Source organism: Bombyx mori, chromosome 14, assembly GCF_030269925.1.
Source record: "Bombyx mori chromosome 14, ASM3026992v2".
NCBI lineage: Eukaryota > Metazoa > Arthropoda > Insecta > Lepidoptera > Bombycidae > Bombyx > Bombyx mori.
In genome coordinates this window covers 522,680-535,044 of record NC_085120.1, presented here as the reverse complement: position 1 = coordinate 535,044, position 12,365 = coordinate 522,680, and the positions used below count along the sequence as shown (strand labels likewise).

The 12,365-nt window shown below is 39.1% G+C and overlaps 1 protein-coding gene across 1 annotated transcript; it reads right to left on the bottom strand.

Annotated features, from left to right (window-relative positions):
* Positions 1-2,766: 2,766 nt before the first annotated feature.
* LOC105842929 (uncharacterized) lies at positions 2,767-11,767 on the bottom strand. The gene is made up of 6 exons (XM_062671993.1): positions 4,774-11,767; positions 4,626-4,700; positions 4,323-4,371; positions 4,195-4,233; positions 4,034-4,101; positions 2,767-3,700 (listed from the first exon to the last, which is right to left on the bottom strand). The coding sequence occupies exon 1, from the start codon at positions 10,063-10,065 to the stop codon at positions 8,929-8,931; it is 1,137 nt and encodes a 378-aa protein (XP_062527977.1). The 5' UTR covers positions 10,066-11,767; the 3' UTR covers positions 2,767-3,700; positions 4,034-4,101; positions 4,195-4,233; positions 4,323-4,371; positions 4,626-4,700; positions 4,774-8,928.
* Between the last annotated feature and the right edge of the window lie 598 nt (positions 11,768-12,365).

The following is a 12,365-nucleotide window of genomic DNA, read 5'->3' as shown; positions in this document are numbered from 1 at the left end:
ACAACTTCTGATGTTGTTGGTTGATTAGGGATTTCACTTCTTCGTACGCTTTCATTGTTTTTTCGAACTCCCGTTGTACAAAGTAAGGGTGAGTTTGACTTACCTCCATGCGAATACGATCATAATTGTATTCATACTCCTTCCAGTATTCGTCCAGAGTAACCAATCGTCTCCTGAAGTAACCTAATGTTTTTCTATCGGCGCTATCTTTCTTAATGTTAATGCCAAGTTTTACAATGTTTTCATGGATCAAGGTCTGGATGTCCACAATGTCTTCCATAATGTTGCTTGTTTAAATTGTTTACAAGGAAAAATATTACTTGCGTGAGTGTTGCTCCCCGACTCTACTGCTGTTGCTCACCAGTTGTTAGTACTGCGCACCTCACTTTTCGCTAACACAAATCGTTAGTTGACTGTTCAGTTCAATAGTTCGCTTCAATGGTATATGAGGTCACACACCACGTGAAATCCGGCTCGAAGGACCAAAAAAAAAAGTGGGGGCACAGCTGATTTGCAGTAGTTGTTCACCAATGATAAGTCTGGATTTTACTAACTCACTTTAATTCACAATCACTTATAAATGTTCTATGTTCTACAAATGTTCTAGGTTGTACAAATGTTCAATGCTCTAAATGTTATTGTTATATGTTAATGTTAATGTTTTAATTACTAAATGTAAATGTTAAATGTTACGGTCTCGAGGACCAGAGCCAACTTCCGCGTAACCGGGTTGTTGCACGACTGTTACTACTGTTCTACTGCAACTTTAAATAAGCGTGCAGTGTGGCGTTATAGCTTACTAAGATGTTCGGCCGTATTACACCGAAATTATTCCGGGCGCCGAAAAGATAAAGATAAAATATAAGCAAAGAAAAAACTTAAAGCTAATAAACATGACATTTGGAATATAATACAAAAAATATTGATTAAAATCGTTGTCTTGGTATAGGCGAGCATGATTTGTTTAACATTACTTGTTTATTTATTTTCGCGTACACATGTTCCTTTGACCCATAATTAATCGTTGGCCATTTTACGCGATCGCTATTGTCTCGGACACTTGTTATGTTTGGAACCGAACTTTCACTGACTATGGTAACACTAGGCTGTTCGTCAGCCTTGCTTTGCACTCGCGCACTGTTCTTCTTGTTGTGGCTCGAGGTAGGTGAGAGTTCGATATCCGGACTGATGCGAGCGGTGCGTACTCGCAATCGCTGCCAGCGACGGCACCACAAGGCGCCTGCGGCTAGAACGCCCGCGCCCACTAGGATGTAGCTCACGGACTACAGGTGAATATCGTGAGGAGATAGGGCCGTTCCTAAATCTGCTTGGCTGTTCTTCATCTCTTCTATGCGTTTGTGAAGTTTGTTTAGCTCTTCTTTTAGCTCATTGGAGTCGGTCGCATTAGGAAGGTTGTCAAACTGCATGGAACTATTGAATAAGTAGTTCAACTGATCCAGGTTTGGTACAAGAACATTGTTTTTCATGTTTAATTTGTCTTTTAATTTTCCTTGAGCGTAGAGAATGAAATCTTTACCCCTTAATAAGCAACCAGGTCCCAGGTATATAATTCCTGCTTTAGATAGCTGTTCCAAATGGATTTGATCTTGGCTGTGATGAAGATTTGTGAGTATGTCTAGAATGGTGTCTTGGTTTCCTTTTAAATTTAATAATAATTTGGCGGCGTTATTAATGACCAGACTCACAACGTTTATGAATGTTACGTTAATCCGCTAGTTACATCATTAAGAGTTGAAGCTTCCGTCGCTCCCTGGATGCAGGTCAATCACTCTTCCCATCAACCATTTTCCTGCTGGAATGTTGTCTTCGTGCACTACATCTCCGATCTTCAAATTTCTTTGTGGTTTTAACCATTTGGCTCTCGAGGTTAACTGGGTTAGATATTCCAGATTTGCTGGAAAATGTTATTAGTTAAAGTGCCATCTTGTTCGAGCATCTGTTTTGGTTTCTATTGTCGTTAACCCAGCTCTTCCTGTCAAGAAATGGGCAGGTGATAAACATTCCAAATCTTCGATGTCTTCTGTTAGTGAGCATAAGGGTCTTGAATTAAGGCAGGCTTCCACTTCCTTAAGTTGAATCCTCCTGATTTCAATAGATGAGTTAATTGATTTATGAGGTGCTTTCCCTGGTTAATGTTGTAGGAGCCATGTAGAAGATCGTCCATATAGAAAGAGTTCTCCAAGACTGCAAGCTGCTGCTTCCGGATAGCTGGCACGCTCATTGGATGCTAGTTGTTTTAATGTCATTAGGGCTAGAAAAGGTGCAGCTTTGTTGCCATAGGTTACAGTAGATAGCTGGAAAGTTTGTATAGGTTCCTCCGGTGTTTGTCTCCATACTATTTTTTGGAGGTGCTGATCAGTGTTGTTGACGAAAATTTGGCGGTACATTTTTTCAATATCCGCTGTGAATGCATAAGGGTATTGCCACCATTGTAATAATAAGGTTTGTAAGTCCTTTTGTAAATTTGGCTCTGCAGTTGAGCTGTGGAAATGACATTTAACGCCCGTTACCCGTCGTGTGGGTCCGTGGTATGGACAGTTAACACGCTGGGCGCGGACCGAGATCTAGAAAAACTACATTTTCTTTAAATCTAATTGGAATTTTGTAGAATTCCAATTGGATTTATCAAGAAGATAGATTTCTTTATGTAATGTCTAATACTACACCTAACAGTTCTAATAAAAATAATACGGGGTACACAAATTTAACTTTCATTTTCCGATAAAAAAAAATTAAAGCGCTTGCTGGATGTAATATTCTATATTTATTAAAGCAACTAATGTATATGATACAATAAAAGGCAAATGGACACATGTTCAGTACTTTTTTTTTAAACTACACGTGTTTATACAAAAACGACCCTCGTCAAATGTCACTCGAGTGGCTCTCTTAACTCATTTGTTTTTATTACATTCTTGGCGTCAGGGACAAATAATTTTTTGTTTACAATAACTTAAGCGTATCGCCAAGCTAGTTTAAGCAACGACACTTTGTTTTATTTTACAGATCTTGAGTATGAACGTCTCAAATATGACACTCAAAATTAGTGCAAAAAACAGTGTCTCGTAAAAACTAAGATTTTGCAAAATATATGTTTGCAAGTAGTATAATAATTAATTATTCAAGATTTACATGAAACCGGGTATTCATTCCAAGGAAAAAAGCCACATGTATGGAAGAAAAAACAAAAAAAAAATCTTAAAAATAGTGAAAAAATAACAAGTGCGCTCACGGGTGCTAATTAAGTATAGATGTGTTTATTAAACATTATGATTTGTGTTCGCTCTTTTTTTCGAATTTCTTGACTTATATATACGATCCCATGTGGCAATGAATGCATCATACGGAGTCGCAAAAGAAACCTTTGGACCACTAATTTGGGAGAACGGTTCTCGCCTTAAGTCAGGTTCGATTGGAGGCGTTGGCGCCGTTCTCCATTCAAAAATAAATTTATTAGTTGGCCCTAGCGCCACAGAGGGCGAAAGAGCCGTCGGTGAGGTGGATGTGGATAGACGAAGAGGATGCTCTATAATGTCATCGCTCGGGAGAGAAGGGATCCTCTCTTCACCTCTTTCAACTTCCTCATCCTCTTCGTCTAACCACATCCTGGTCGAGTGCGGCACCGGCGGCCGCTGCATAGTCTCCTCGACCTTCTCTTCCTCCGACTCTTCTTCGCTGCCTGAAAGGAAAAAGTTTCGATTGTAATAGGTATTTTACTTTCGCGATTATTGATAAAAAAGGTTACTGGTGGTAGGATTTCTTGTGAGTCTGCGCGAGTGGGTACCACCACCCCGCCTATTTCTGCCGTGAAGCAGTAATGCGTTTCGGTTTGAAGGGTGGGGCAGCCGTTGTAACTATACTTGAGACCTTAGAACTTATATCTCAAGGTGGGTGGCGCATTTACGTTGTGGATGTCTATGGGTTACAGTAACCACTTAATAACAGGTGGGCTGTGAGCTCGTCCACCTATCTATGCAATAAAAAAAATAAAAAAAAGGTTGATATCACTTACCGTAATTGAGCAGTTCCAAAATCTCTTCGTCGCGAAGAGGTCTAGAGGACGAAGAGGACGAAGGGATTCTACAAAATAGAAAGAATATTTAAATCAATGCTAGTAATTATTTTTATGGTTATTTTATATTCTATATTGGTAGTATACAGAGATGAACTTACAATTCACGTCGAGCTTTCTTCGATACGTGACCCAGACTTCTGAAAAATAAAACAGATATTTAATAACATATATCAAAAAAATTAACGCATGTGTTAATGTGATGTGTAAAAAATGTATAGGTACTTACGCAGGCCGCTCCGTGGTCGGCGTGCTAGCCCCGCTACTTGGCCCACATTCTACGTATCGATAAAAATTTTTGAAATTGATTTGATTGATTTGATTTCGATTTGATTTAAGAAATAGTACAAAATAAAATAAAAAAATCAAATAAGGCACCTATCTCAAAATTCAAGTTTTTCTTTGATTTCGAACTAAGCAATAAATATTGAATAAAAATTTAATATAAATTTAATGGCTCAAAAATGTTGTTTCTCAAATATTTTTTTCTTTATTTTATAAAATAGGTTACATTATTGAATAATATAGTTACAGGGCAGGTGATGGCACCGGAGGCGTCTCCTGGTCCCTCCTGGCCGGGGACGAAGCGGATCCCCACATTTCTGATCTGAAAACAAAGTTAGAGATACTGTTTTGCTGTTAAAAAACCTAAATATATTGAAAAGTACCAGAATACACACCTTGGGATTTCCACTATCGGCGCGAGCACCCTTACCCTCTTCGGGTGCATCGGCGTCTCCATCGCTCGACCTGCCGGCAACGCCTCTATTGGCATAGTGACGAGTCTGAAATGCGTATTGGCATTAAAAAAATATATCAAATGAGCTTGTGTAAAAAGTTGTCAATGTATCTGGGCTCCAGTAACCACTTAACATCAGGTGGGCCGTGAGCTGAAAATGCAAAGAATCCAATCTGAACGGTCGAAGAGAACGGTCAATTCGTTCTTTCTCGTCTTTTTCGAAGTCAAAAAATGTACTGCCGTGCCGCTGGTCGCGTACGCCCTCGTGCCATTTCTTTTCGAATTATTTTCAAATATCTGTCTTAGTCTGTCTATGTCGTCCTGTCAGAGGTTGCACGCCACGACACAATCACTGGTACAAAATGTAAAAAAATGAAATACTAAATAAAAAAACACAAAAAAATGATTAATTTTATTGCCGTATTTTTAATAATTGAGCTTCTGTCATTTTTTTACATAAAACCCGGCGTGTTATGAGTAAGTAGTATGGACGCCTATGTGTGTTCACATCTTTGAAGTCGAAATTTTTACATTTGTGACTAAAATACACGTCCTTTGTAATACTTTTAGTTAAGTTCATTATAATATTGATCTCATTACAAAAAATCGTTTGGATATTATTAATTTTTCTATTAAAAACGACCAACTAAAGATGACCGTTAGGTTCAAAAAATGACGAGGCCGTTACTTCAAAGACGTTTTTTTGTCATAAAATGCAAATAACATTCACTTCATGTTAGTAAAATATAATGAATAAATACTCACGATTCCATTATTATTAATTAAAAAAAATCACCTCACTTTGTTTCTTCGTTACTTTATATATACGTGCGTCCGCGCTGAAGTCGTATTACACACTGATTCACACAGCCCCCTTCAGCTATTTTGTCGTAAATATTGTGTGAGAGAGAAGGTAAATTCATTGGTTACAGTTTAAATGTATTAGAAAGAGTAAACTATAATTTTATGATTATCTGTTAAAAGTCTGAAATCCGGACGACGCGCCGTCCGTGGCACGGGCGGTCAACACGCAGGCAAAATAACGGTGTGTCTATGGATCGGACGCTTAGCACGCGAAAGGATTATGCATTATGTCATTGAGACTGAGTTTTGTTGACATTTTTGCAGACGCATTAAATACCACCCTATATTTGCTAGTTGACGAGTTATCTCGCTGCACGCCGTGATGGGGTAGGTAGCACTCAATAGATATATGACTGTTCGTGTCTTCGGGTTTCATATGTTGTAGCTCTAAATATTCCTTCATAAAAGTTCTGTATTTTTGTGCCAGTTGTTCTCGTTTTTTAAATCGTTGCGTCAAATTTTTTAATTGAGCAATTGCCATCGGTTTGGACAATCCTAATTTGTGTTTTACGTCGTTTTTTAATGGTATTCTGACTTCATAGCGTCCGTCTTCTTTCCGTTTTGTTGTTTCGTTATACAGTTGAATGCATTCTTGATCCTCTACTGACATACTGCTTGATTCACTAATTTCTTCCACTTGCCAAAATCTCTGAATTTCATCGATGTTATTTAGGATTACGTTACAATGGTATGTCTTCACGTTACCGCATAACAACCATCCCAATTGTGTTTGTTGAACTAAGGGATCATAAACATTATCCGTTTTAATCATTCCATTCAAAACGATATTCGCGTAAACATCGGCGCCGAGTAGCAAGTCCACGGGTCGGCTAGTGTAAAACTCTGGATCAGCCAGCTATGTGGTATTTATAAATGACCATGAGGGTTTCGGAAAACATTTGTTAGGTAGGCATTTAATTAAGTCTTTCATGATAAAAACTTCTGATTCGAAATGAAAATTACTGTACATTGAGTTACATTTAATAGTAATGACCCCTTTACAGTTATTCTCCTTGTAACCCACTCCGAAAATGACACCCTTACACCTTTGTCTTTTTATGTTTAGCAATTGGGCCGCTTTTTCGCTAATAAGTGATATTTGTGAACCTTGGTCCACCAAAGCACGCAAATTATAATATGACCCATCCGAAGCCTTTACTTTTACCAAAGCTGTAGCTAGTAATATATCCGAATTGCTTTCTTGCGAAACGTGCGATGTACCAGCTAAGAGTTCATTGCACCTTCCTTGTTACTGAGTAGTTCGATTGCAGTTATTAATGTTTAATTGAGTAGATTTAGTTAAATTTGTACATTTTGTAAATGCGTCATGAAGTATCGTATTATGTGCCGCTAAGCACTTTCGACATGTTTTGGAGGATGTACATTTGTTTCCATCATGACTAAATAAACAATTCGTGCAAAGTTTCAATTTATTTACTGTTTTTAATTTTTGATCGTCAGCTAAGGTTAAAATCCTTTTGCAATTATACCTAGTCAGGTCATAAATTCTGTCACATGTTTAATGTAAAATAATTGAAACAAGTTTATTCATTATGTAACCATTCATATACCAAAATGAACTTAACAAAACATAGATTCTTATGACACTAAAGTTTATTCAAAATGACCTCCGTGATTTTGAATACAGGCCTTCAATCTGCGCGGCCAGTCGCCTATCGCAGCACGAACGAGGTCCATGTCAATATCGGCGGCTGCCTTAATCAAGGATGTCTTGAGTGACTCCAAATTGGGATGAGGCTTTGAGCACGCCTTTTCCTCCAAGTGTTGCCATATCTTGTAATCTAACGGATTCAAATCTGGACTGGAGGAGGGCCAGTCTTCGTGCCGGATGAAGTCGATTTCACGCGCCGCCAGCCAGTCTTGTGTGCTCTTCGCTCTATGAGCTGGCGCCGAATCTTGTTGGAATACCCAGTGCCTGTTATTGAACATGGTATGAGAAACAGGTTCCACAAGGTTCGTCAGGACTGTATTTTGATACACAACTGCATTCGTTTTTACACCTTTCTCACAAAAATGTATCTCTGTTAAGCCCCAATAAGAAACTCCCAACCATACCATGAGCGAGGATGGAAAATGACCTCGTTGGACACGCGGAATACGGTTGCTCGCTTCTTCACTACTGTGTGCGTACACCTTATCATTTTGTTTGTTGTAGCTCTCTTCTACGGTAAAAATTTTTTCATCCGAAAAAAGAATTTCCCGATATTTTTTTCCCGCGTACCGCTTCAACAAAGCGCGGCATCTCTTCAGTCTCAGGTCCCTTAGACGAGCATTCAAACGATGTCCTGTTTTTCTTCGATATGCCCGAAGCCCTAAGTCTTCATTTAACACCCTTTTCACCGTCGTTCTGCTTAACCCCATCTGAAGGGCCAACAGTTTCTGCTTACGTTTGGGATTTCTTTGAATTCGCGCCTTCACAGCTTTTATCACTGCTGGAGTCCTAACAGACCGAGGGCGACCACTTCTTGACCTGTCATCTACACTAGAGTCTTCATTGTATCGTTTGATGGTACGATAAACGAATCTTTTGGTATTATTCAAATTTTTCAGTATGTTAAAAATTTGAATTGGCGCGTAACCGCAACGATGCAACGCAATAACTGCAACACGCTCTTCTTTAAGCGTCCACTCCATATTTAAAAATGAGTAAAATTCTAAAAGTATACATTTTTATTTTTATGAACAATTCGTAATTCGAATTCAATAAACTTTTTTGTGGCCAGCATTCTAAAAGAAAAGTTTTTACTGTGTGACAGTACTTATGACCTGACTAGTTATAGGCCATGTTGATTATTGCAAAGCGGACAATTAAAATTCGACGCGTGCATTGTTTTCGCAATTGGCCTGTTATCGTTCAAGTTATAATTTCTAGATTTGTTATACGCATTATAATTATGTTTCTGGAGACCTGAAGTTGATTGTTGATGGTGTCCAGCTTGGAAAATATTATGTTTCGGTAGCCCGTTGTCTGACTTCTTCAGGGCTGTTTCTAGGGTTGTAAACTTCCTTTCTAAGAAGTTTAGAAATTCGTTTAGAACTGGAAGGTCTTTAGAGTTTTTTAAGGTATTGAGGTAATCATCATATGTTTCTGAATCTAATCTCTGGCCTAAACCTTTTGCGGTAGGCAGCGGCTTGGCTCTGCCCCTGGCATTGCTGAAGTCCATGGGCGACGGTAACCACTCACCATCAGGTGGGCCGTATGCCCGTCTGCCTACAAAGGCAATAAAAAAAAAATAAAAAAAATATGGACTATCATCGGATCCCAGGATGTTATGTCAACTCCAAGATTTCTTATTCCATATAGCGCTTCCCGCGTAGTATCATGCATTGTTTTGATGTGAAATAGTGACTTGTGTTGTTTATTAGGAATATTCAACATAATGTTCATGTAGGACGAAAATATGCGGTATTTATTGTCATAACGATTAGTCAAGAATTCCCAACTCACCAGGTAATTATCAGAACTGATTTGCACATGTTGTATAAGTCTCTCAGCTTCTCTTCGCACCTTACTTTTTAAATGTTGCATTTTTTGGGCTTTTGACATGGATGGATTTTTATGAATCGCTTCGGTGAACAAATCTCGAAACGATACCCACTTGTCGTAGTTCCCACTAAATACCGGAATGTCAAGCTGAGGGGTGGTGTTATCTCTGTGGGCGACAGACCACATACCTGTGTTGATTTCTTTCTTTAAGTTGTAAAATTGTTTTTCGTATCTGTCAAACATCATACTGTATGTTTCATTATCTCCACACAACTCGCTTTCAATTTCCCAATGCAAATAATCTATTGCTAACCATCTTGACTGCAAAGTCTTTAACGCATCTTTAAATTCCCATTTTTCCGTAATAGCTTCCACGTCGATGTTTGATGTGGTTCGCAAAAACGCCTTAAAATTCGCGTATTGGCGCCTCAGTAAATCGTCTATTTTACTGTTTGTACCAGTGGTCTTCACCTGCGGTCTAGGACTACTAGGTCCTGCTTCTACGCTGATATCCTCGGGTCTCGGCTCATCATCGGAAGTTTTTGATTGTTCATTGGTTACCTGGTTGCTTGCTCTAGCTAACAACTTCTGATGTTGTTGGTTGATTAGGGATTTCACTTCTTCGTACGCCTTCATTGCTTTTTCGAACTCCCGTTGTACAAAGTAAGGGTGAGTTTGACTTACCTCCATGCGAATACGATCATAATTGTATTCATACTCCTTCCAGTATTCGTCCAGAGTAGCCAATCGTCTCCTGAAGTAATCTAATGTTTTTCTATCGGCGCTATCTTTCTTAATGTTAATGCCAAGTTTTACAATGTTTTCATGGATCAAGGTCTGGATGTCCACAATGTCTTCCATAATGTTGCTTGTTTAAATTGTTTACAAGGAAAAATATTACTTGCGTGAGTGTTGCTCCCCGACTCTACTGCTGTTGCTCACCAGTTGTTAGTACTGCGCACCTCACACTTCGCTAACACAAATCGTTAGTTGACTGTTCAGTTCAATAGCTCGCTTCAATGGTGTATGAGGTCACACACCACGTGAAATCCGGCTCGAAGGACCAAAAAAAAATGTGGGGGCACAGAGCTGATTTGCAGTAGTTGTTCACCAATGATAAGTCTGGATTTTCTGGAACTCACTTTAATTCACAATCATTTATAAATGTTCTAGGTTGTACAAATGTTCAATGCTCTAAATGTTATTGTTATATGTTAATGTTTTAATTACTAAATGTAAATGTTAAATGTTACGGTCGCGAGGACCAGAGCCAACTTCCGCGTAACCGGGTTGTTGCACGACTGTTACTACTGTTCAACTGCAACTTTAAATAAGCGTGCAGTGTGGCGTTATAGCTTACTAAGATGTTCGGCCGTATTACACCGAACATATTCCGGGCGCCGAAAAGATAAAGATAAAATATAAGAAAAGAAAAAACTTAAAGCTAATAATAACATGACATTTGGAATATAATACAAAAAATCTTGATTAAAATCGTTGTCTTGTTATAGGCGAGCATGATTTGTTTAACATTACTTGTTTATTTATTTTCGCGTACACATGTTCCTTTGACCCATAATTAATCGTTGGCCATTTTACGCGATCGCTATTGTCTCGGACACTTGTTATGTTTGGAACCGAACTTTCACTGACTATGGTAACACTAGGCTGTTCGTCAGCCTTGCTTTGCACTCGCGCACTGTTCTTGTTGTGGCTCGAGGTAGGTGAGAGTTCGATATCCGGACTGATGCGAGCGGTGCGTACTCGCAATCGCTGCCAGCGACGGCACCACAAGGCGCCTGCGGCTAGAACGCCCGCGCCCACTAGGATGTAGCTCACGGAGTACAGGTGAATATCGTGAGGAGATAGGGCCGTTCCTAAATCTGCTTGGCTGTTCTTCATCTCTTCTATGCGTTTGTGAAGTTTGTTTAGCTCTTCTTTTAGCTCATTGGAGTCGGTCGCATTAGGAAGGTTGTCAAACTGCATGGAACTATTGAATAAGTAGTTCAACTGATCCAGGTTTGGTACAAGAACATTGTTTTTCATGTTTAATTTGTCTTTTAATTTTCCTTGAGCGTAGAGAATGAAATCTTTACCCCTTAATAAGCAACCAGGTCCCAGGTACATAATTCCTGCTTTAGATAGCTGTTCCAAATGGATTTGATCTTGGCTGTGATGAAGATTTGTGAGTATGTCTAGAATGGTGTCTTGGTTTCCTTTTTAATTTAATAATAAGTTGGTTGCAGTTAGTGACATTAATGTGAATTCCAACCTCCAGGTCCTTGCCCAGCCGCTGTTAAGCAGCAGAATCCCCTCGCCATTTGAGGGCCGCGGTTAATCCTGCGACGGTGAAAGACTTCTATATTTGCCTGGTTTGCCGAGGCTGAACCTTGAGCGCCAAAGCTATGTACTGCTACTGTCCGTGAAAACAATGGAACTTGTGCATCATTGACGGGTCCTGATGATTCTACGAAAGTCAGGTTGACGGCTGTTACTTTATGCTGAATTTTCTGTAAAATATTTAATCCTTTATCATTTTGTTCTCTTCGGAGTTCTACGATTTTAAATCTATCCTTCATCTCAGCTAATACTATATAAACTCGATCTTGTAATAAATTTGAAATTCGGTATCTGCCTTCAATGGAATCTTTCTTTTGGAAACTGGATACCAGATAATCTTGCGGATGATCCTGCACCTGGTGGGTCTATAGCTTCGAATCCCAATAAATTCCGATTCGGAACAAGTTGTCCAGGAATTAAACCATCTGGCAACGGTGAATAGCCTTCATCTCTATTAACGGAAGCTTCAACTCTTAATGATGTAACTAGCGGATTAACGTAACATTCATAAACGTTGTGAGTCTGGTCATTAATAACGCCGAATGAACCGCTCGGAATCGCCACTCCTTCAACTTGGGTTGGTCCCTGTGGTATAGCGATTTCTGATAAATTAACTCGAATCTCCTTTCCATCTTGTGTCATTGCTGAATTAATGTGTGAAATGTAATCATAAATAGGTTGAGGTATCACCTGGTAATCAGGTAGTGCTTCTCTTGCATCAGTTCGCAAATTTAAGACATTCTGGCCGGCTTGCCTTGCCATTTCTAAAATTTCTAAATTCAAATGTGTAGACATAGCATGTGTAAACATACTGAGTGGTA